This window comes from Ranitomeya imitator, chromosome 4, assembly GCF_032444005.1.
Source record: "Ranitomeya imitator isolate aRanImi1 chromosome 4, aRanImi1.pri, whole genome shotgun sequence".
Classification (NCBI taxonomy): domain Eukaryota; kingdom Metazoa; phylum Chordata; class Amphibia; order Anura; family Dendrobatidae; genus Ranitomeya; species Ranitomeya imitator.
In genome coordinates this window covers 322,942,987-322,969,518 of record NC_091285.1, presented here as the reverse complement: position 1 = coordinate 322,969,518, position 26,532 = coordinate 322,942,987, and the positions used below count along the sequence as shown (strand labels likewise).

At 44.9% G+C, this 26,532-nt stretch overlaps 1 protein-coding gene across 1 annotated transcript in view; it reads right to left on the bottom strand.

Moving 5' to 3' along the window:
• Positions 1 to 26,532, bottom strand: part of ASB15 (ankyrin repeat and SOCS box containing 15) — an 81,834-nt gene that overhangs the window by 26,691 nt on the left and 28,611 nt on the right. Inside the window, exons 5-7 of the mRNA XM_069764904.1 lie at positions 24,204 to 24,362; positions 11,289 to 11,534; positions 8,346 to 8,517 (exon numbers count right to left, since the gene is read on the bottom strand). Coding sequence (XP_069621005.1) covers positions 8,346 to 8,517; positions 11,289 to 11,534; positions 24,204 to 24,362 — 577 coding nt within the window. The remainder of the gene's footprint in view (positions 1 to 8,345; positions 8,518 to 11,288; positions 11,535 to 24,203; positions 24,363 to 26,532) is intronic.

Below are 26,532 nucleotides of genomic sequence, written 5' to 3'. Positions count from 1 at the left end.
GCCTCATAGTAAACAGCACACAGCCTCATGGTGTACAGCACACAGCCTCATGGTATACAGCACACAGCCTCATAGTATATAGCACACTGCCTCATGGTATACAGCACACAGCCTCATGGTATACAGCACACAGCCTCATGGTAAACAGCGCACAGCCTCATAGTATACAGCACACAGCCTCATGGTATACAGCACACTGCCTCATAGTAAACAGCGCACAGCCTCATGGTATACAGCACACTGCCTCATGGTATACAGCACACAGCCTCATGGTATACAGCACACAGCCTCATAGTATACAGCACACTGCCTCATAGTAAACAGCGCACAGCCTCATGGTATACAGCACACTGCCTCATGGTATACAGCACACAGCCTCATAGTATTCAGCGCACAGCCTCATAGTATACAGCACACAGCCTCATAGTATACAGCACACAGATTCATAGTATACAGCACACAGCCTCATGGTATACAGCACACTGCCTCATGGTATACAGCACACTGCCTCATGGTATACAGCAAACTGCCTCATAGTATACAGCGCACAGCCTCATGGTATACAGCACACTGCCTCATGGTATACAGCACACAGCCTCATAGTATACAGCGCACAGCCTCATGGTATAAAGCACACTGCCTCATGGTATACAGCACACAGCCTCATAGTATTCAGCGCACAGCCTCATAGTATACAGAACACAGCCTCATAGTATAAAGCACACAGCCTCATAGTATACAGCGCACAGCCTCATGGTATACAGCACACTGCCTCATGGTATACAGCAAACTGCCTCATAGTATACAGCGCACAGCCTCATGGTATACAGCACACTGCCTCATGGTATACAGCACACAGCCTCATAGTATACAGCGCACAGCCTCATGGTATAAAGCACACTGCCTCATGGTATACAGCACACAGCCTCATAGTATTCAGCGCACAGCCTCATAGTATACAGAACACAGCCTCATAGTATACAGCACACAGCCTCATGGTATACAGCACACAGCCTCATGGTAAACAGCGCACAGCCTCATAGTATACAGCACACAGCCTCATGGTATACTACAGCACACAGCCTCATAGTATACAGCACACAGCCTCATAGTAAACAGCGCACAGCCTCATAGTATACAGCACACTGCCTCATGGTATACAGCACACTGCCTCATGGTATACAGCACACAGCCTCATGGTAAACAGCGCACAGCCTCATAGTATAAAGCACACAGCCTCATGGTATACAGCACACAGCCTCATAGTATACAGCACACTGCCTCATGGTATACAGCACACAGCCTCATGGTGTACAGCGCACAGCCTCATAGTATAAAGCACACAGCCTCATGGTATACAGCACACAGCCTCATAGTATACAGCACACTGCCTCATGGTATACAGCACACTGCCTCATGGTATACAGCACACAGCCTCATGGTAAACAGCGCACAGCCTCATAGTATAAAGCACACAGCCTCATGGTATACAGCACACAGCCTCATCATGGTATACAGCACACTGCCTCATGGTATACAGCACATTGCCTCATGGAATACAGCACACAGCTTCATGGTATATAGCACAGATTTGCAGCAGTTTTCCATGAGTTTACAGTACCATGTAAACCTATGGAAAACAAAATCTGCAGTGCCCATGCTGCGGAAAAAAAAGCGTGGAAACGCTGTGTTGTTTATTCCACAACATGTCAATTCTTTGTGCGGATTCCGCGGTGGTTTACACCTGCTCCATAATAGGAATCCGCAGGTGTAAAACTGCAGGTGAAATCTGCATAAAAACCGCGGAAAAACCTCACTGCGGATTTACCAAAATCAGTATGGAAAAATCCGCACACCTTTCCGCAACGTGTGCACATACCCTAACTCTCAAAATGTGATGCTGCAAAAACTATTTTTTGCAATAAAAAGCGTCTTTTGTGTGTGACGGCTGCCAAATATAAAAACCCACTATAAATAGTAAATCAAACCCCCCCTTTAAATCCGCACAAAAACCGCGGTGCCGGGCCTCTGTGACCTTTCCCAGTGCCTGCGCACTGCAGTACATTGCTCTGCCATCAATAGGGCAGACAAAGTACGCCTGCGCAGGAGCCGCGGCAAGAAGACAAGAAGAGGACGTCATCGTATGAAGATAGGAGGCGCCGAACCCGGACCAACAGCGGGACCGCCCCTGGGTGAGTATAATCTAACTTTTATTTCTCATCTTTCAGGTTACATCTACAGCATTACAGAATTCTACAGATAACCCCGTAATGCCTGTGGCCGCAGCTCATATACGATTTTGGGGGTGACAGATTCCCTTTAAAAACATATACCGTATATACTCGAGTATAAGCCGACCCGAGTATAAGCCGACCCCCCTAATTTTGCCACAAAAAACTGGGAAAACTTATTGACTCGAGTATAAGCCTAGGGTGGAAATGCAGCATTTACCGGTGAATTTCAAAAATAAAAATAGATCATTATTTCCCCATAGCTGTGCCATATAGTGCTCTACACCGTTCATTATTTCCCCATAGCTGTGCCCCATATAGTGCTCTGCACCGTTCATTGTGCCCCATAGCTGTGCCATATACGGTGCTCTGCACCGTTCATTGTGCCCCATTGCTGTGCCATATACAGTGCTCTGCACCGTTCATTGTGCCCCATTGCTGTGCCATATACAGTGCTCTGCACCGTTCATTGTGCCCCATAGCTGTGCCATATACGGTGCTCTGCACCGTTCATTGTGCCCCATTGCTGTGCCATATACAGTGCTCTGCACCGTTCATTGTGCCCCATTGCTGTGCCATATACGGTGCTCTGCACCGTTCATTGTGCCCCATTGCTGTGCCATATACGGTGCTCTGCACCGTTCATTGTGCCCCATTGCTGTGCCATATACGGTGCTTTGCACCGTTCATTGTGCCCCATTGCTGTGCCATATACGGTGCTTTGCACCGTTCATTGTGCCCCATTGCTGTGCCATATACGGTGCTCTGCACCGTTCATTGTGCCCCATAGAAATCTCTGCCACCGCTGCTGCAATAAAAAAAAAAAACACATACTCACCTCCCTTGATTGCAGCTCCCGGCGTCTCGTTCCGGCGCCTCCATCTTCCCGGCGTCTCTGCTCTGACTGATCACGCAGAGGGCGCCGCGCACACTGTATGCGTCATCGCGCCCTCTGCCTGAACAGTCAGAGCGCAGACGCCGGGAAGATGGAGGCGCCGGCCGGGAAGATGGAGCGGCACCCGGCGGCTGGAACGAGGACAGGTGAATATGCTATACTTACCTAGTCCTGGCGATCCTCGCGCTGTCCCTCTGCCTGGTCTTCGGTGCCGCAGCTCTTCCTGTCAGCGGTCACCGGCACCGCTGATTAGAGGAATGAATAGGCGGCTCCGCCCCTATGGGAGGTGGAGCCGCTTATTCATATCTCTAATGAGCGGTCCCACGTGACCGCTGAAGAGGGGAAGAAGCTGCAGCACAGAAGCCCGTGGGACGGCAGGGACAGCGCGAGGATCGCTGGGACTAGGTAAGTATACCTCAGCGCCCTCACCCCCTCACCCGCCGACCCTGCCACCCACATTGACTCGAGTATAAGCCGAGAGGGGCACTTTCAGCCCAAAAATTTGGGCTGAAAATCTCGGCTTATACTCGAGTATATACGGTATATCAAAAAAGGTAAAAAAGACAGGATATAGCATAATAATTATAAAAAAAATCAAATAGAATAAAAACAATAAAGTGCATAAAAATAATAAGAGAACGGGGCAAAAGTGCAGCCATTATGTGACTTTTTCAATGATGAGATTTAACCCCTCAGGTGCCAGTGTACCGAGTTTAAAAATCCAATAACTTTCTCTTCTTACTAGACCAGGCATATCATTTGGTATCTGGTCTATGATAGTAAGCTTTAGTGAACTTAGGTTCCTATTATGCACTACGAGAAAGTATTTTGACAGACTATGCGTTAAATACCCATTCCGGATGTTCTGACGGTGTTTATCCATCCTTGCATGCATAGCCTGTATTGTCCGCCCGACATATTGCACCCCACAACCACATCACAGCAAGCCGGCATCAGTAACCATAGAGGTCTCAAGGACCACTATGGTTACTATCCTGATGCATCGCTGACCCCCGATTATGTGACAGGGGTCGGCGATACGCGCATTTCCAGCCACGTGGCCGGAAGCGGTAGTTAAATGACGCTGTCAGCGTTTGACAGCGGCATTTAACTAGTTAATAGTGGCAGGTGGATCGCGATTCCACCTGCCGCTATTGCGCGCACATGTCAGCTGTACATAACAGCTAACATGTCGTGACTTTGATGTGGGCTCAGCGCCGGAGCCCACATCAAAGGGGAGATACGACATGCGCCGTACTAGTACAGGGCATGTTGTGAAGGGGTTAATTAATCATGTGATCCCATTTAATCATGTGTTCCGAATAATTGCTCCTTAAATCTCATTGGTTGGTGTTCCTTTATCTACTTACTCTGGCCCACTCTCTGTATACTGCCACCTGATGAAGATGGAGCTGTTCCGTCGAAACACGCTGTGGATTTCAATAAACAAAGAAACTTTTAATCCCTTCATCTGTCCTGTGCGCTCCCATGTGACCGGAGTATCGTGCAACTCACTGTTTATTCCTCTCCTGAGGCACCCGGCAGGAGCTGCATAGGACCTTTCTCAATCAACATCTCCCCTGACCGCCAGCTTGGCGCTCCGTTAGCCTGTCTTCTCTGTATCTATCAGCAAGAAAACTAAGGCCCACAGCGCCGTCGCAGTGAGTAACTGTACAAGCACCTCCCTACGTTCCGGCGCCTAAATACAGTACTCAAGACTGAAATAGAGCTTGTAGTTAGATAGGCATATTTACTGTTTCGGGTCACACATATTGCCAAAATCAGTGTTCGGAAATTCTGGATTTGCTGCCATGTTTCCGTTTTGTTCCATAAATTAGAATCCTAACTCACACTTAGGTGCCTACACTGCACGCAACGGACTTTAGACAAAACTTGAACTTCTTTTTTTTTCAGGAGAGAGTTTCTGAAGAACATTATAGTATGGGATAATTGTTCAACTTCGAAAGACTATGTTCACAGCTAAGTATCAGTCGCAGTTGGTTAACTGTTATTTTTGGTATAGTTGAGGAAGGATTGTTCTTCTGAGTTCCCTGAAGTCAAATTTGGAAGCGATATTTGGCTGGGGTATAGAGGTAATTGATTGAAAGATTGTAAACTATTGTGCTGTATGGCAGGCGAACCCACCCCTTAGCAGATGTCACTAATAAAATAATGTAATTAATTTTGCTTACTTCACATGTCAGTGGCTTTATTATTAAAGTTGTTTTAATTTGTTTAATTGATTCTATTTCATTTTTAGCGACTAACTACCAACTCCTTTAACCCCTTTCTGACATCAGACGTAATATTCCGTCCATGTGACCTGGGCCTATCTGACCATGGACGGAATATTAAGTCTGAGCGAACGCCTCCGCTCACGGGGGTGCGCGGGCGATCGCCGCCGGGTGTCAGCTGACTTTGACAGCTGACACCCGGCACTAGGTGCCAGGAGAAGTCACAGACCATTTCCAACACTTTAACCCCTGAAATACTGCGATCGAACACGATTGCAGCTTTCCGGAAGCCGGCAGAGGGCCAACAGCCTTTCTGTCTTTGAATCGGAGACCCCGTGGCGTGACATGGGGTCCCGATCGTTGCCATGGTGAGCGGATGTCGTCATGATGACATCCGAGTCACCAGAGCAAGGAAATTTGTTGATCATGCGCAGTGCATAATTAGGCCGGTTTCACATTAGCGTTTACCATTGCGGCTGTATGCGGATGCTTCCGCATGCGTCATTTTCACGATGCGGCGACCAGCATAGACGCAGCCTGTAACATTTTTTTTCTGCATCGTCAAAATGACGCATGCGGCAGCATCCGCATACAGCCGCACGACCTGCGTACCTAATGTTAAAGATAGGTACGCAGGCCGCATGCGGGCCGCATGCAGAAGTAGGCGGAGCTAGCGGCAGAGGTGCGGCAGAGGGCGGGGCTTCATGGAGGAAGTCCACAGCCCGCCGCAGATCAGGTAAACGCTAGTGTGAAACTAGCCTTAGCAATTTTCTCTAAGTGCAGCACTGACAGCTTCTATGGCATGCAGATGCTGCTTCATCTGCATGCTGTAGGAGCGATCAGTCTGCAAAAAATGAAAAAAAAGTAAAAAAGTTAGAAAAAAGTAAAAAAAAAAGTTTTGAAATAACTGTTAAAATATTTTTAAAAGTAATAAAAAAATAATATAATTGATCTCTAAATAAATATTTGAATGAAAAAAAACCCCCAAAACAATAAAAGTACACATATTTGGTATCGCCGCGTCCGCAACAACCTGACCTATAAAACTGTCCCACTAGTTAACCTCCCTAGTGAACACCATAAAAAAATTAAAAAACAAGGCAAAAAACAATGCTTTATTATCATACACAAAAAGTGGAATAACACGTGATTAAAAAGATGGATATAGACAAGCATGATACCGCTGAAAAAGTCATCTTGTCCCGCAAAAACACAAGCTGCTTTACAGCTCCATCAGCAGAAAAATAAAAGTTATAGCTCTCAGAATAAAGTGATGCAAAAATAATAATTTTTTCTGTAAAATAGTTTTTATTGTATAAAAGCGCCAAAACATAAAAAAACTATATAAATGAGGGATCGCTGTAATCATACTGACCTGAAGAATAAAGCTGTCTTATCAATTTTACCACACACGGAACGGCATAAACTCCCCCCAAAATAGAAATTCATGAATGGCTGTTTTTTGTTCATTCTGCCTCCCACAAATCGGCATAGAAAGCGATCAAAAAATGTAATGTGCCTGAAAATTATACCAATAAAAACGTCAACTCGTCTCACAAAAAACAAGCCATCACATGACTCTGTGGGTGAATATATGGAAAAATTATAGCTCTCAAAATGTGGTGATGCAAAAACTATTTTTTGCAATAAAAAGCGTCTGGCTGCTGTCCTACACTAAAAAACATAAAAACCCGCTATAAGGTCTTTTTCACACGTCCTGATATTTCCGGTACCGGATATGTCAGTGTCCATGTTTGTAATACGTATGACACATCAGTACCACACAGACAGGCGCCAGGGAAGAAGCGTTACAGTAAGTGCTGTTCCCCGGCGCCGGGTGCTAAACAGAGCTGTCATCATTTTCAAAATGATGAGAGTTATACTTAAGTACTAAAAGAGACAGCAGGTGGCGGCTAATTGGACTATTACTCCCATCAGCCTACCTCTCCTGCTGCTATAACAGTGACAGCAGGAGCGGCTGATGGGAGTATTCATCAGCCGCCGCCTGCGCTATAAATAAATATATGAAAAAAACGACATCTTCTGCAAGGTTGGTTATCAAGAATAGAGGGGTCCCCACGCATTTTTTGTAAAATAATTAAAAAAAATAATTTAAAAAAACGGTTTGGGGTTCCTCCCTTTTTTGACAACCAGCCTTGCCAAAGTTCACAGCTGGGGGCTAGAATTCTCATGCTGGTAAGGGCCATGGATATTGACTCCCCCAGCCTAAAAATAGCAGCCCGCAGCTGCCCAGAAAAGGCACATCTATTAGATGTGCCAATTCTGGCACTTTGCCTGGCTCTTCCCACTTGCCCTGTAGCGGTGGCAAGTGGGGTTCATATTTGTGGGGTTGATGTCACCTTTGTATTGTCCTATGACATCAAGCCCATGGCTTAGTAATGGAGAGGCGTCTATAAGACACCAATCTATTACTAATCCTACAGTTACATGATAAATAAAGACACAGTCGGAATAAAGTCCTTTAATGGAAAAAATGACAGACTCCTTTAATAATCTTAAACCATACTTGCAACCTCGCCTAATTCCCCCAAAGCCCTCGATCTCCTGTAATAAAACTAAAATAAAAAAACAACAATAAACCATACCTGTCTGTTGTTCTGTCCCACGCTGTGATCCATGTCTAGGGGATAATTAGTTTTCAATCTGGACGGCGCCAAGATGTGACCGTCCAGGCTGAGAACCACTGGTGAATGAGCTGCTGGGAACGCAGCGTCAGTGACCGGGGGTGACATCATAGAGGTTATATTCTGTCCATGAGGCTGTTTTTTTGTGGGTCACAATTTTAGATATAGTAAAGCATAACCATGAAGCAAAATATATTTATACATACATGCTTCTAAAATCATTTGTGCATATGCTGAGACAAAACGTTCCAAATTAATTAAACTTCTTAGTTTATGTTCTTTTAGTCTATCTGGTGTTTTAAATGTACTCACTGCAGCTTTCCAGCAATATAATACTTACAGATAATGTCCCCCATAGGCTGCTTTGTGAATGGGAAGATAACCCTCTTTATCTGGCATATTTCCACTAGCGCCATATTCTAAAAGGAGAGCAATGCAATCTGGATTTCCTCCAGTAGCTGCATCAGAGAGCACCGTAGAGCCATCATCTGCTTCTATGTTGATATCTCCACCTGGAAGATTTTTAAGTCAATGATATCAAAGAGAAATAAATTGGAAGGTAACATAGAAAACAGGCTAAATTTTAAATACTTTAAAGAGAACCAGTCATGTAAAATAATCTATTAACCTGTAGATTTGATGTTAATCTGCAGGTTAATTTCGTTCTGACACCATGCAGCGTCGGCACTAAGAGCTCCGCTGCTGGAAGGAAATTAACTTTATTTCCTGCCCCCCCCCCCCCTTCGCAGCATTCTGATTCCAGTCATAATGGTGACGCTGGCGCGGTTTTAGCCACCACTCAGTGTGTAGAGAGCGGTGGCTGTAACCGCGCTACCGTCACTGACTGACAGCGGCCCTAATGCTGAGCTTGCTGTCAGTCAGTGCCGGGGGCACGGTTACAGCCATTGCTCTATATACACTGTGTAGTGACTGAAACCATGTCGGTGTCATCCCTGTAACTGGTAGCCGAACACTGCCGGGGCCGCATGGTGTCAGAACATTATTAACCTGCAGATTAACCCCATATCTACAGGTTAATACCATTACTTTACATGAGAGTTCCCTTGAAGTACTTCAAAGAATAGGATATACTAACCACTAACATGTATTATGAATTATTTTTCTGCTACTTTCAGGTCTACTAAGCTAAACTCTCTCCTATGTAGGCCTCAGATAGCATAGGAGATTGGACAGATCTACTTGAGAGAAAACTGCGCTTTTATCCTGTTCCCTATGTACAGAAATGTGACATGTTGGCCACCATTGTGTCTGGGACTAGGTAAAGCAATTACGTGACAGTATTTAAGGAACACTACAAAAACAAAAAAAGCTTCTATACCATTAGTAAGAAATTAATGTATAGGTGCACAAACATGCTGTTGTCAAAATATAAACATATACACACAGTATGAGTCAGCACACTATGTTTAATGAATACATGAACTCCACTATTGCTATTCATGTTCAAAACGTACTTAGTTAACATTTTTTTGAACAAAAAGTACAAAAACCAACGACAAAAAGGTGTATCTTTAATTTCGATGTCCCCTATTCCTTAGGCTATGTTCCCACCGTCAGTAATCGGCAGCACTTTGGACGCAGCACATGTCTGCTCCATCCAAAGTGCTGCTGGCGCCCCAGGGTCCTGGTCGTCGCAGTGGTATTGCTTTCCTCTCGTGGAGAGTGATGCTACGTTTGGAGGCAAAGAAGGATAACTGCATCCAGGTATCACAAACATGCAACACATTTCACACTCCAGACCACCAGGGGGAGCTTCTGCTCTTATTTATTAGGTCACTCCCCATATATATAGAACTGGTAGTCTGTAGGGAAAGTTTGAACGTTCCAGACCAGAGTCTGAGGAGGATGGAAGGTTAACGGAGCTGTGCATGCCCTCATAGCTGCAGCTCCCAGAAAGAGACATTGAAGGCAGAATTGTAATGCAGTGAGTGTGTAAGGAGAGGAAGCAAAGGAGAGGATACCAGAAGGGGTAGCCGGAACACTGAGGGAGTAAGGACCTTTATGCTTTACTTCAGAGACCGGCAGGACAGCTAATTTCATGTTACCTGTCCGCCCCTACACCCAGGAGCCACGGTGGCACCCCTTAGAGGCTGGGGCATGATAGAGTCCCTATAAACCGCCTCAAGCCACCAGTCATACGGGTTTCTCGTATCCTATCTGGGGGACAGAGAAAGACAGAACATCTACAACAGTTGTGAGGATCTTATGAGAAGCTTAGCAGTAAGGGACTACAACACCACGGCACTAGAGGAAGGCTTTTATTTCCACCTGGACAAGGGGACTCTGGACTTGCCTCCAAACCGGCCGGACTCTGCCTGCCCTGTGATCTGGTTCCCTGGACTGTGGATGCTGAAGTCTTCAGTAAAGGTAAAGAGACTGCAACCTTGTGTCCTCGTTCTTCCATGCGCCTCTAACCATCCACCATCTACACACCGGGAAGCCCTGGGGATATACTTCACCTGTGGGAAGGTATACCATCTAGCAGCCATAACATCACCCCAGCAGACCCTGACCGAATACCACAGGTGGCATCACGAACACAAACTTTATCCCTTTTAAAGACCTTTCCCTTTAACACGGACGTCCCAGAGCCACGGACCGGGTCAGCCACCGTGACATCCCCCTGTGAACCGCAGGACCCGGTACCGAGTACCCCACGGGGTGATCCACTGCCAGCTTCTGAACACAGGTGATTCCGCATGTGTTCATTGAACTGTGCGGAATCACCGCGTCCGATACATTGTACAGGTGAAATTTATCTTGTGGATATATGTACGCAGCAGATGTTGTAGATGTACGCAGTGTCCAACCCTCAGCGTTTACTGACCGTGGGAACATACCCTAACATCTCACCTCTCTGAGAAGCCAGGTCTCTTGTGCACTTGGAAAGTAAAAGTAAACTAGACATAGCTCAGGACTAAAACCTCATTTGTGAAATAATCGGTGGAAAAGGGTACCCAGCCTGGGTGTCTATCTGTGTGTCAAGCTATATATATAAAAAGGTACACCTTGATGTGGCTGGATGGCTGTTGCATTTTCTGGTCCAAAAGCGGTAACTAAGTACCTTGCGCCTTTACATATAATGCAGTAGCGTTCAAGCACTAATTAATTGCTGATGCATGACGTGTTTGGGAAGGGGTACTACCTTCATCTACAGACTTGACATGAAACTTTTATGTATGTGCTTGTAAAATATTTCAAATTTATTACACAAAACTAGAAAATGGAAGGGTCAGCAGTGTTTTTAATATATTTCACATACCTTTATGTATTAGTTGTTCCAATACATCACAGTGACCAAATTCAGCAGCAACTCCTAATGGTGTCACACCAAAACCATCTCTAAGGTTGAGATTCGCACCATTCTTTAGGAGTAAAGAGATTATTTCTTTGTTCCCCTGTTTTGCTGCTTCATGTATTGCTGACCATCTTTTCACACAGGGCTGGTTAATAGTGCAATTGTAACTGATCAAAAGGGATATAATTTCATAACTTCCTGACCGTACAGCTGAAACACAGAATAATTAAAGAATAGTTGGTGATGTGTTCTCAGAATCAAAAACTGTCACAAAATATATTTATACAGTTGCATGGGCACCCACTTTTCCTTTCTATTTTAGGCAAAATACATATACCGTATATACTCGAGAATAAGTCGACCAGAGTATAAGCCGAGGCACCTAATTTTGCCTTGAAAAACTGGGAAAACGTATTGACTTGAGTATAAGCCAGGTATGCATTGTCCCCTCATCCCTATCCTGGTATGCATGGTTCCACATCCCCATCCTTGTATGCATGGCTCCCCGTCCATCCTTGTATGCACGGCTCCCCATCCTAGTATGCCTGTTCATGGCATTAACCCCTTAAGCTTTTTACAATTCTGACCACTGTCTCTTTATGAGGTTATAACTCTGGAAAGTTTCAACGGATCCAGGTGATTCTGACATTGTTTTCTCGAGACATATTGTACTTCATGATAGTGGTAAAATTTCTTTGATATTACCTATGTTTATTTGTGAAAAAAACGGAAATTTGGCGAAAATTTCGCAATTTTCCAACTTTGAATTTTTATGCCCTTAAATCACAGAGATATGTCACACAAAATACTTAATAAGTAACATTTCCCACATGTCTACTTTACATCAGCACAATTTTGGAAACAACAATTGTTTTTGTTAGGGAGTCATAAGGGTTAAAAGTTGACCAGCAATTTCTCATTTTTACAACACCATTTTTTTTAGGGACCACATCACATTTGAAGTCACTTTGAGGGGTCTATATACCGTAATAGAAAATAACCAAGTGTGACACCATTCTAAAAACTGCACCCCTCAAGGTGCTCAAAACCACATTCAAGAAGTTTATTAACCCTTCTGGTGTTTCACAGGAACTTTTGGAATGTTTAAAAAAAAATGAACATTTATTTTTCTTCACAAAAAATTTACTTCAGCTCCAATTTGTTTTATTTTACCAAGGGTAACAGGAATAAATGGACCCCAAAAGTTGTTGTACAATTTGTCCTGAGTACCCCGATACTCCATATGTGGGGGTAAACCACTGTTTGGGCGCATGGCAGAGCTCGGAAGGGAAGGAGCACCATTTGACTTTTCAATGCAAAATTGGCTGGAATTGAGATGGGACGCCATGTTGAGTTTGGAGAGCCACTAATGTGCCTAAACATTGAAACCCCCGACAAATGACAACATTTTGGAAAGTAGACCCCCTAAGGAACTTATCCAGAGGTGTGGTAAGCACTTTGACCCACCAAGTGCTCCACAGAAGTTTATAATGCAGAACCGTAAAAATAAAAAATCATATTTTTTCACAAAAATTATCTTTTCGCCCCCAATTTTTTATTTTCCCAAGGGTAAGAAGAAATTGGACCCCAAAAGTTGTTGTACAATTTGTTCTGAGTACGCTGATACCCCACACTTTTTCAACGCAAAATTGGCTGGAATTGAGATCGGACGCCATATCGCGTTTGGAGAGCCCTGATGTGCCTAAACAGTGGAAACCCCCAATTCTAACTGAAACCCTAACCCAAACACACCCCTAACCCTAATTCCAACCACACCCCTAACCCCAACTCCAACACACCCCTAACTCTAATCCCAACCATAACCCTAACCATACTCCTAACCCTGACACACCCCTAACCCTAATCCCAACCGTAAACGCAATCCAAACCCTTGCCCTAACCCTAGCCCTAACGGGAACATGGAAAGAAATACATTTTTTTAATTTTTATATTTTCCCTAACTAAGGGGGTGGTGAAGGGGAGTTTGATTTACTTTTATAGTGTTTTTTTAGCGGATTTTTATGAATGGCAGCCGTCACACACTAAAAGACGCTTTTTATTGCAAAAAATATTTTTCTGCATTTTCACATTTTGAGAGCTATAATTTTTCCATATTTTGGTCCACAGAGTCATGTGAGGTCTTGTTTTTTGCGAGACAAGTTGACGTTTTTATTGGTATCATTTTCGTGCATGTGACATTTTTTGATCGCTTTTTATTCCGAATGAATTTCTTCTGGGGGGGGGGGGGGGGCGTTTATACCAGTTCCGCGTTTGGTAAAATGGATAAAGCAGTTTTATTCTTTGGGTTAGTATGATTACAGTGATACCTCATTTATATCATTTTTTTTTTATGTTTTGGCGCTTTTATATGGTAAAAAGTATTTTAAAGAAAAAATAATTTTTGCATTGCTTTATTCTGAGGACTATAACTTTTTTATTTTTTCGTTGATGATGCTGTATGGCAGCTCGTTTTTTGCGGGACAAGATGACGTTTTCAGCGATACCATGGTTATTTATATCAGTCTTTTTGATCGCGTGCTATTCCACTTTTTGTTCGGCAGTATGATAATAAAGTGTTTTTTTGCCTCAATTTTTTTAAATTTTTTTTACGGTGTTCACTGAAGGGGATAGCTAGTGGGACAGTTTTATAGGTCGGGTCATTACGGACGTGGCGTTACTAAATATGTGTACTTTTATTGTTTTTTTATTATTTAGATAAAGGAATGTATTTATTGGAACAATATATACTTACTTACTTTGCCCCAGGGAAGGACATCATAGCAAAGTGACATATCGCTGATCTGACAATTTGCTGCGCACTGTGTCAGATCAGCGATCACACAGCACAGCAGGGAGGCTTCCCGACGCCTGCTCTGAGCAGGCGCTTGTAAGCCACCTCCCTGCAGGACCCGGATGCAGCCCCGCAGCCATTTTGGATCCGGGGCCTGCAGGGAGGAGATGCTCGGTACAAGGTGAGCACACGCCTTGTACCGAGGGTCTCAGGGAAGCCCGCAAGGAGCCCCCTCCCTGAGCGATGCTTCCCTATGCCCCCGGAACACTACGATCATGTTTGATCGCAGTGTGCCGGGGTTAATGTGTCGGGGGCGGTCCGTGACCGCTCCTGGCACACAGTGCCGGATGTCAGCTGCGATAGTCAGCTGACACCCGACCGCGATCGTCCGTGCTCCCCCCCCGTGAGCACGGCCGATCGCTATGACGTACTATCCCGTCGCTGGGAATTAAGTCTCAGGTCACATTGACAAGATAATATGTCAAATGGGATTAAGGGGTTAAGCACCGCTGTCCAATGTGGGTTCAGATTTGGACACTGCCATAACATATGGAGAATTCCAGCCCCCTCCATTCGGCACCGAGGACACTCAGAAGTCTGTCTCAGACCTGCTCTATACAGCCGTTCAGGAGTCCTATATACTCTATGGAGTACATATATCTGCGAGAGTCTGCCCGGTTCACTCAGCGATAATTGGGGTATATATTCCATAATCACTTCCCATTTATCTTCCTCTATCCTACCTAACTCCTCCTTCCATTTCCCCTGTGCTCTAATAGGATAATTATTAAAAAAAGTATGCATTAGATTCTTATAAATGCCCGACACTACCCCTTTTGTTCCCCCCTCTGCGCAGACATAATCAATCAATATATCCTTGTGAATCTCCATATTCATTGTCCTACTCTGCATGACATAAGCATGCCTAAACTGCCCGTATTGAAATCTGCAGACCTCCAATAGCCCATAATCTTCCTGCAACTTTCCAAAGGGCACCAGTCCCTGCGCGTCCTGCACCTGAACCATGTACTGTATTCCCAGTCTCATCCAATTTTTAAATTCTCCCAATTTAACAAATTCCAGTAGAGTCTCGTTTTGCCATATCGGGGAAAAATTTGTGAAGTGCTCCAAATCCCTAATTTTTTTAACTGCCTCCCAGACTTTTTGTATCAGTGCTAAAGTAGGATACACCAAACCCATCTTCCTAAAATTTCCTGCCTCCAACCCCTGAACCTAGGGATCGCTCTCCATCACCTGGACCAAGACCCCATGTATTGAACCAGCACCCGACACATCCCTCCAACCCCTTATCTGTTGGCCCTGAGCAGCTAAGTAATAAATCCAAGGGTTCGGTAGCGCCAGTCTCCCTCCATCTTTGGGCCTCTGCAATATATTAAGTCTGATCCTCGGCTGCTTTTTCCCCCACACAAGATTCCTAAATATAGAGTCAATAGTACGAAACCACCGCTTAGGGAACCATATAGGGGCATTGTGCAAGACATACAGCAGTTGGGGCATCAAAATCATCTTAATCAAATTAATTCTTCCCACTACTGAAAGATACAGTTTACACCACTCCCCTACTTTACTCCTCAACTTACTCAGCAGTGAAATCAGAGTCAAACTGCATAGCTCGAAATCGGGATTGCTACCTGAATGCCCAGGTATTTTTACTGTTGCACCACAGCCAACCTACTATGCTTCCCCGACACTGGCAAATCAACAACACGATCATCTACAGCCATGACAGTGAATTTTTCCCAGTTAATTTCTAATCCCGATATAGACTCAAATGTTTTAATAATATCTAATGCTCTCAACAACACATCATCTGCATACAGTGATACTTTTTCTTCTAGCAAGCCATATCTGAACCCTTTAACCGAAGCCATCCTCCTAATTGTCTGCACCAAAGGCTCCACTGCCAAAGCAAAAAGAAGCGGGGACAGTGGGCACCCTTGCCTAGTCCCCCTATGATGCGCAAAACTGCCACACATTTGCCCGTTAACTCTGACCCTAGAGGTCGGGGAAGTATATAGTAACCGTATCCATGAAATAAAGGTCGGCCCAAAACCAAACCATTCCAACACCCTCCAAAGATACTGCAACCCAACACTATCAAACGCTTTACGCGCATCCAATGATAGCACAACCCTACTGCCCCTATTGGCCGACAGCAGCTGCGAATTCAGAAAAAGTCTACTCAAGGAAAGTGGAATATTTACCTAGGGTGGCCTCAGATCATAAACCGGTAGAGGTCGTAATTCAGATTGGTTCGGGAAGTGTGGGACAAAAAGGGAAGTGGAAGGTTCATCCAGCCTGGTTAAAATCAATTGACTTGGAGAAAATTAAGGGGGAGGTGGAATTGTTTTTTCAGGACAATAAATGGAGCGTGCATGAGGGAACTGTATGGGACGCCATGAAGGCCTTTCTTAGAGGCTTGTTCATTAGGGATATTTCCAGACGTAAGAATAAATCTAGGTGGGAGGAGCGCCAGGCACTGGAGGATTTGAGGAGTGCAGAAAGTGAAGCGGTGAGTTGGCCCACACCAGAGACGCAGGGGAGCCTAAAGGGAGCCCAAGGAGTAGTGGATAAGATTCATTTAAAAAAACGCTAAAAAGAGGTAAGAGTTCCAGAGGGTGTCATTCTACGAGGACGGTGGAAAGGTTGGCTATCTCTTGTCGTTGGTAGCAGCTGCCCAGAGGGAGTCGTCTTATGTGTATAGTCTGTATGATGAGGAAGACAGGCTGGTAGTGGAGACAAAGGACATTCTGAATGTATTTGGGAGGTTTTATGGAGAGTTGTATAATTCCAAGCTATCTGCTTCAAGGGAAGAGATTTTAAGCTTTCTGGAAGGGGCGGGCCTGATGCAACTCAGTGCAGAGGATAGTGACAGTTTGGAAAAACTTTTAACAGTAGAAGAGCTGGAGGAGGCGTTGGCTTCCATGGCGAATGATAAGGCTCCTGGGGCAGATGGCCTACCAGTTGAAGTATACAAGCAGCTTAAGAATGTGATGTTACCTAGATTGTGCAAGGTATTTCAGGGGGACTTTGGGGAGGGACGGCTACCAGAGTCCATGAGGGAGGCAACAATTGTGGTTTTGGCCAAGGAGGATAAAGATGCTCAGAGACCGAAGTCGTATAGGCCCATTTCACTTCTGTTGGTGGATGCCAAGTTATTGGCTAAGGTTTTGGCAGTTTTATGCTCTAATTTCTGCACTATACCTTCTAGTTGAAATGTTTTAGCTCCAAAATGTGCCATTCATCATTTCACCTATGCAAAATTGTATGTATGATGGGATGGGCACAGGCGCTATAACCAATGCTAGTGGGGACAGCTATAATAGATTATCTTATAAAAGAGCTGTGTAATAACTGACCAGGTATAACTGGGATATATGGTGCTTATTGGTTCATCTATTGAAGTGTGCTATCTGAACGCAACAAATAGTTTACCAAAATCCCGCACTGTCTGTCTGCCATTTCAGCCTTCTTTTCTGCTCGCTTTCTACAACTGAACATGGACAAAACAGAATTCATCATCTTTCCCCCATCTCACTCTACCCCTCCACCAGACCTATCCATCAATGTCAATGGCTGCTCACTATCCCCAGTCCCACACGCCCGGTGCCTCGGGGTGATCCTCGACTCTGCCCTCTCTTTCAAGCCACATATCCAAGCCCTTGCCTCCTCCTGTCGTCTCAAACTCAAAAATATTTCCCGGATCCGTGCTTTCCTTGACCGCAACACTGCAAAAACGCTAGTGCATGCCCTTATCATCTCCCGCCTCGACTACTGCAACCTCCTACTCTCTGGACTCCCCTCTAGCACTCTGGCACCGCTCCAATCCATCCTACACTCTGCTGCCCGACTAATCCACCTGTCCCCCCGCTATTCCCCAGCCTCTCCCCTGTGTCAAGCCCTTCACTGGCTTCCTATCGCCCAGAGACTCCAGTTCAAAACCCTCACACTGACATACAAAGCCATCCACAACCTGTCTCCTCCATACATCTGTGACATGGTCTCCCGGTACCTACCTACACGCGACCTCCGGTCCTCCCAAGACCTCCTTCTCTACTCCCCTCTCATCTCTTCTTCCCATAACCGCATCCAAGACTTCTCCCGTGCTTCCCCCATACTCTGGAACTCTCTACCCCAACACATCAGACTTGCGCCTACCATAGAAACCTTCAAAAAGAACCTGAAGACTCATCTCTTCCGACAAGCCTACAGCCTGCAGTGATCCTCAACCTACTGAACAGCCGCACAGCCAGCTCTTCCCTCTCCTAGTGTATCCTCACCCACCCCCTGCAGACTGTGAGCCCTCGCGGGCAGGGTCCTCCCTCCTTATGTACTCGTGTGCCTTGTTATCTGCTCATGTTTAATGTATTTGTCTATATTTGCCCCGTATTCACATGTAAAGCGCCATGGAATAAATGGCGCTATAAAAATGTATAATAATAATAATAATAATACTAGAGCCTGGGCCAAAGATACCATCTACTTTGCTGTTAGACGTATATTGTTTACTAAAGTCTATCCAAAATCAGAGATAAGCTTAAAAATCTGCCGCCTAGACGCCTTAGTCACATGTTCTCCTATTGTTTTAAATATTTAAGTGTGGGGTGAAGGGTTCCCTAGTGATAGGAGTGGTCTATGTTTAGCGGATAGGGGTACCTTTAGTACTATTGTGTCTGGGTAGCAGGACCCGGTGGGTGCATCAGGGTTATCTAGGGACCCCAGGGTCAGCCATCGCGGAGCGCCGCTTCCCCTAGGGTGCCTACCCCCGCAGATAGCCGGCTCTTCAGCATAGACACACAATAGGGTCTACTCTCCTCCCCACCCGAGTTTGTTCACAGTGTGTTGTTTTTCGTTGTGGGTAGCCATTGGTTGTTGGCTTTTTAGATATATATTTAATAAAATTTGTTCTTTTAGGGTAACTTATGATTTCTTAAGGTTTTGGCAGGCAGTCTTTTTTATTTTTAAGTCAATATGGCCATGGGAGGGCTTGTTTTTTTGCAGGACAAGTTGTACTTTAGAACAACACCATTGGTTTTAACATATTATGTACTGGAAAACAGGAAAAAAATTCCAAGTGTGGTGAAATTGCAAAAAAAGTGCAATTCCACAGGTGTTTTTTTACCATGTTCAATAAATGTTAAAACTGACCTGCCATTATGATTTTCCAGGTCATTACGAATTCACAGACAGCAAATATATATACCGTATATACTCAAGTATAAGCCGACCCGAGTATAAGCCGACCCCCCTAATTTTGCCACAAAAAACTGGGGAAACTTAATGACCCGAGTTATAAGCCTAGGGTGGAAAATGCAGCAGCTACCGGTAAATTTCAAAAGTAAAAATAGGTACCAATAAAAGTAAAATTAATTGAGACATCAGAAGGTTAAGTGTTTTTGAATATCCATATTGAATCAGGAGCCCCATATAATGCTCCATAAAGTTTGATGGACCCCATTAGATGCTCCATATTAAAATATGTCCCATATAATGCTGCATAAAGGGTAATAAGGGCCTCATAAGATGCTCTATAGAGATATTTGCCCTATATAGTGCTGCACAAGTGTTATGGCCCCATTATAGTGCTCCGTACAGCCACTTGCCTCATATAGTGCTGCACAAGCGTTATGGCCCCATACAGATGCTCCGCACAGCCACTTGCCCCTTATAATGCTGCACAAATATGGCCCCATAAGGTGCTCTGCACAGCTACTTGCCCCATATAATGCTGCACAAGTATGGCCCCATAAGATTCTCTGCACAGCTACTTGCCCCATATAATGCTGCACAAGTATGGCCCCATAAGATGCTCTGTACAGCTACTTGCCCCATATACAGTGGGGCAAAAATGTATTTAGTCAGTCAGCAATAGTGCAAGTTCCACCACTTAAAAAGATGAGATGCGTCTGTAATTTACATCATAGGTAGACATCAACTATGGGAGGCAAACTGAGAAAAAAAAATCCAGAAAATCACATTGTCTGTTTTTTTTAATCATTTTATTTGCATATTATGGTGGAAAATAAGTATTTGGTCAGAAACAAACAATCAAGATTTCTGGCTCTCACAGACCTGTAACTTCTTCTTTAAGAGTCTCCTCTTTCCTCCACTCATTACCTGTAGTAATGGCACCTGTTTAAACTTGTTATCAGTATAAAAAGACACCTGTGCACACCCTCAAACAGTCTGACTCCAAACTCCACTATGGTGAAGACCAAAGAGCTGTCAAAGGACACCAGAAACAAAATTGTAGCCCTGCACCAGGCTGGGAAGACTGAATCTGCAATAGCCAACCACCTTGGAGTGAAGAAATCAACAGTGGGAGCAATAATTAGAAAATGGAAGACATACAAGACCACTGATAATCTCCCTCGATCTGGGGCTCCACGCAAAATCCCACCCCGTGGGGTCAGAATGATCACAAGAACGGTGAGCAAAAATCCCAGAACCACGCAGGGGGACCTAGTGAATGAACTGCAGAGAGCTGGGACCAATGTAACAAGGCCTACCATAAGTAACACACTACGCCACCATGGACTCAGATCCTGCAGTGCCAGACGTGTCCCACTGCTTAAGCCAGTACATGTCCGGGCCCGTCTGAAGATTGCTAGAGAGCATTTGGATGATCCAGAGGAGTTTTGGGAGAATGTCCTATGGTCTGATGAAACCAAACTGGAACTGTTTGGTAGAAACACAACTTGTCGTGTTTGGAGGAAAAAGAATACTGAGTTGCATCCATCAAACACCATACCTACTGTAAAGCATGGTGGTGGAAACATCATGCTTTGGGGCTGTTTCTCTGCAAAGGGGCCAGGACAACTGATCCGCGTACATGAAAGAATGAATGGGGCCATGTATCATGAGATTTTGAGTGCAAACCTCCTTCCATCAGCAAGGGCATTGAAGATGAAACGTGGCTGGGTCTTTCAACATGACAATGATCCAAAGCACACCACCAGGGCAACAAAGGAGTGGCTTCGTAAGAAGCATTTCAAGGTCCTGGAGTGGCCTAGACAGTCTCCAGATCTCAACCCTATAGAAAACCTTTGGAGGGAGTTGAAAGTCCGTGTTGCCAAGCGAAAAGCCAAAAACATCACTGCTCTAGAGGAGATCTGCATGGAGGAATGGGCCAACATACCAACAACAGTGTGTGGCAACCTTGTGAAGACTTACAGAAAACGTTTGACCTCTGTCATTGCCAACAAAGGATATATTACAAAGTATTGAGATTAAATTTTGTTTCTGACCAAATACTTATTTTCCACCATAATATGCAAATAAAATGTTAAAAAAACAGACAATGTGATTTTCTGGATTTTTTTTTCTCAGTTTGTCTCCCATAGTTGATGTCTACCTATGATGTAAATTACAGATGCCTCTCATCTTTTTAAGTGGTGGAACTTGCACTATTGCTGACTGACTAAATACTTTTTTGCCCCACTGTAGTGCTGCACAAGTATGGCCCCATAAGATGCTCTGCACAGCTACTTGCCCCATATAATGCTGCACAAGTATGGCCCCATAAGATGCTCTGCACAGCCACTTGCCCATATAGTGCTGCACAAGTATAGCCTCATAACATGCTCTGCACAGCCACTTGCCCCATATAGTGCTGCACAAGTATGGCCCCATAAGATGCTCTACACAGCTACTTGCCCCATATAATGCTGCACAAGTATGGCCCCATAAGATGCTCTGCACAGCTACTTGCCCCATATAATGCTGCACAAGTATGGCCCCAGAAGATGCTCTGCACAGCCACTTGCCCCTTACAGTGCTGCACAAGTATGGCCTCATAACATGCTCTGCACAGCCACTTGCCCCATATAGTGCTGCACAAGTATGGCCCCATAAGATGCTCTGCACAGCTACTTGCCCCATATAATGCTGCACAAGTGTTATGGCCCCATAAGATGCTCTGCACAGTCACTTGCCCCATATGCTGTGGCTGCCATTAAAAAAAAAAAATCACATACTCACCTCTCCGTCGCTCAGGACCCCGGCACTTTTACCTGCTCCTCGTGCGGCTCCGTCTTCGGCATGGACGTTCAGCAGGGGGCGCGCACTGACTACGTCACCGCGCCCTCTCACCTGAGCGTCACTGCTGAAGACAGAGCGACACCCGGACCGAGGAGCAGGTGACTATCGCGCAGCGCAGCACTCCCCCTCCCCGAATACTTACCTGGTCCTGGCGCTGCGTCCCTGCTTCTTCCCCGGCACTGCATCTTCTTCCTGTATTGAGCGGGCAGCGTCACCGCTCATATACGGTAATGAATATGCGGCTCCACCTCTATGGGGGGTGGAGCCGCATATTCATTACTGTATATGAGCGGTGCCATGTGACCGCTCAATACAGGAAGAAGATGCAGCGCCGGGGAAGCCAGGGACTGCAGGGACCGCGCCTGGAGCAGGTAAGTATAATTACACCTGCCGACCCCCGGGTATGACTCGAGTATAAGCCGAGAGGGGGACTTTCAGCCCCCAAAAATGGGCTGAAAATCTCAGCTTATACTCGAATATATACGGTAGGTTCTTTTTTAAGTGGTGAAAAAAATTCCAAACTTTGTTAAAAAAAATGGCGCCATATTCCACTTTTTGTGATCTGAGACTGGGTGAGAGCTTATTTTTTGCACGCCAAGCTGTTGTTTTTATTGATACTATTTTGGTGTAGATACGATCTTTTCATCCCCCGTTATTGCATTCTATTGCAAGGTAGCGGCAACCAAAAAATCGTAATTCTGTAATTTTTACATTTTTTCTCGTTACGCCGTTTAGTGGTCGGGTTAATTATTTTTTATATTGATAGACTGGTCGAATCTAACGGCGTTATAAAATATTTGTATACTTAATTTTTTATTGTTTTATTTTGAATGGGGAAAAGAAGGGTAATTTGAACTTTTATTTTATAATTTTTTTTTTTATAATTTTTTTATATTTTTAAAAACATTTCTTTTTTACTTTATGCATGCTTCAATAGTCTCCATGGGAGACTAGAAGCTGCAGTTGTCTAATCGCCTCTGCTACATACAGGCGATGATCAGAAATGCTCACTTGCTATGAGCGCCAACCATAAGGCGGTACTCATAGCAAACTGGCAATGACAACCATAAAGGTCTGGAACAGACCTCTGATTGTCATGCTGACCGATCGGTGACCCGCTATCATGTGAGGGGGTCACTGATGGGCGGGATTAGTGATGTGCTTCCGGTAAGCACGAGTTAATTACATTTAACTAGTTAACAGCTGCTGTAAGATGTCAGCTGCATAGATCACCTGTCATGTGCCCGGAAAAATGCGGGCTCAGTACTGGAGTCCGACATGGGCGTACTATTACACCCAACGTTGGAAAGGGGTTAAAACATAAATTAAGCATGGTTTATCACATCTTTGGGAACCTGAGTTCAAATTCACATGAACGCCTGATTACTGCCACACCTGTTCTCAATCAAGAAATCACTTAAACAGGATCTGCCTGACCGAAAGGTCCTCAAAAGCTAGACATCATGCCACGATCCAAAGAAATTCTTGAACAAATGAGAAACAAAGTAATTGGAAACGCTTATAAAGCCATACTTCAAGCTATGAGACTCCAGCAAACCACAGTGAGAGGCATTATACACAAATGGCGAAAACATGGAACAGTGGTGAACCTTTCCAGGAGTGGCTGGCTGTATAAAATTACCCCAAAAGCGCAAGTGCTACAAGTGCTAATAAAACTTGAATGTAGAAAGGAGAGGAGCTGACATATGATATCTCATCTGCTCTTTTCATTACTTTCATTTTGGGGACTGTATCCTCTTTATGGAAGTGGGCATGGCAACTCAATGAAAAATACAGAAGTGGTGATGTGTTTCTGTTATACTTTTTCTTTGATTGTTCCACTACTGATTTTAACTTACAAATACTGATGTAATATACTCACCAAATACTGAATGCGTGAACGTAGCCTAAAAGTAACTATTTGGGTACATAACAGGGTAGTGTTGTAATTGCAATTGCAAAATATCTAAGATGGTGAAGAATCAATAAAACACAAAGCTTGTAAAAATATAAGGGCAAAGCAATACCTGTAAGAAGAGGAGACTCCCCCCTGCGATTCTTGGTGTTTGGCCAAACACCCTTCTCTAGAAGAGCTTTCACATTTTCAACCAATCCAGACTTCGTAGCAAGGGTCAGTGGTGTCTCCCCATCATTTGTCCTCTGTTCACACTGTGTTTTATGTATAGCTGTAGGAAATTAATAATATCACAAATTAGTAGGCTATTAAAGCTATGACACAAAAATGAAAAGCCTCTATACACATTAGATTTCACTGGTACTGGCTAACCACCTGATGCGTTAGAAGATCTCCTGACCATTCCCACACTTGTGATGTTAGGGAGATAAGGATTGAGGAGTTTGAATTTAATCACAAGATTATTTAGTTCTCGTGGTGGTAAGCTGCAGTCAGGGTGTCTGTCAGCACCTTTCTCCCCTATTCCTAATGAAAACATATGAACGCTCGCTGCTGCTTTTCGTGAGGTAAAACATTTTCCTGCCTGTTTCATCACAGAAGCGAGTGTTTCTGCTGCGTCTCCAGCACTCTGAGCTCATTATAAATCAAGTCAGTAAAGTAGGAGCTTTGACTGTTGCTGAGCAACAGAAACACTTGCTCATGTGATAAAAGAGGCAGAGAAGTGTTTTACCTCACAGAGCGTAGCAGCCGGCAGCCACTGCTATGTCACATGTACACGGTAATTACTTACTCTTCTCACCTGTCCAGGAGATGTGGTATGGTCAAACCATGTTCCTGCACGATCAAACACATTCATTAGGGCAGTCTCACACGTCCAGATATTTCCGGTACCGGAAAAATCGGTACCGGAATTATCCGTGTCCGTGTGCCGGTGCGTTTCTGTGGCACATCAGTGTGGCACACGTGTGCCGCCCGTGTGCCCACTGGGTACTACACGCACCATGCCGGAGACAGCGCTAAAGTTTAGCGCTGTCCCCGGCATCGTGCTGAAGCCCCATTCATATCTTCCCTGCAGCAGCGTATGCTGTAGAGAAGATATGAATATTGGTGTGTAAAATCAATATCCAGGTCCCCGCCCCCCTCCCACCGCCTGTGCGCCCCTCCCCCCCCCCCCCCCCGCTGTGATTAAAATACTCACCTAGCTTCCGGATCCCTCGCAGCATCCTGTCCTGGCGGCACCTTCTACTGTATGAGCGGTCACGTGGGGCCGCTCATTTACAGTAATGAATATGCGTCTCCACCCCTTTGGGAGGTGGAGCCGCATATTCATGATTGTAATCGGCGGCACCACGTGACCGCTCATACAGTACAAGGTGCGGCCAGGACAGGACGCTGCGAGGGATCCGGAAGCTAGGTGAGTATTTTAATCACAGTAGGGGGGGGGGCGCACAGGGGGAGGGAGGGGGGTGCACAGAGGTTGGGAGGGGGTGGGGACCCGGATATTGATTTTACACACTAATATTCATATCTTCACTACAGCAAACGCTGCTGCAGGGAAGATATGAATGGGGCTTCAGCGCCAGTGGGGGGGACAGCGCTTAATGTAGCGCTGTCTCCTGCACGGCACACGGACTGCACACGGACAACGTCCGTGTGCGGTACGTGTTTTACATGGACCCATTGACTTTAATGGGTCCGTGTAATCCGTGCGCTCCCACGAACACTGACATGTCTCCGTGTTTGGCGCAAAAAATCAATGACATCTGAAAAGATGCATTGATTTTAATGTGTCTACATGTGTCCGTGGCTCCGGTACGTGAGGAAACTGTCACCTCACGTACCGGAGCCACTGACGTGTGAAACCAGCCTTACACAGTACACAGCAGGGGCACATTTTATGAAGATTATCTCAGCACAGGAACATTTTATTTAAACACATCCAATTGCGGAAGTTATTATTAATCTGTGATCTATTGATTAAAATATACTTAGTTTTTCTTACTATGTGCTTAAAAAGGCAGGTAGTTGCTAACAGAGGCAACTACCTGCCTGTTCAACTCGGCGCAGGCACAGAGTGGTCACCGACTGCTGCTGCTGGCGATTCAGTTGCTCCACATCACTAGAGCAGCTCTTCGGCTATGTGCACACGTTGCGGATTTCCTGCAGATCTGCATCGTTTTTACCGTGCAGAAACGCTGCAGATCCGCAAGTGATTTACAGTACAATATAAATCAATGGAAAAAAAATGCTGTGCTAATGGTTACATAGTTACATAGTTATTAAGGTTGAAGGAAGACTATATGTCCATCTAGTTCAACCCATAGCCTAACCTAACATGCCCTAACATGTTGATCCAGAGGAAGGCAAAAAAAAACCCACGTGGCAAAGAGTAAGCTCCACATTGGGGAAAAAAATTCCTTCCCGACTCCACATACGGCAAT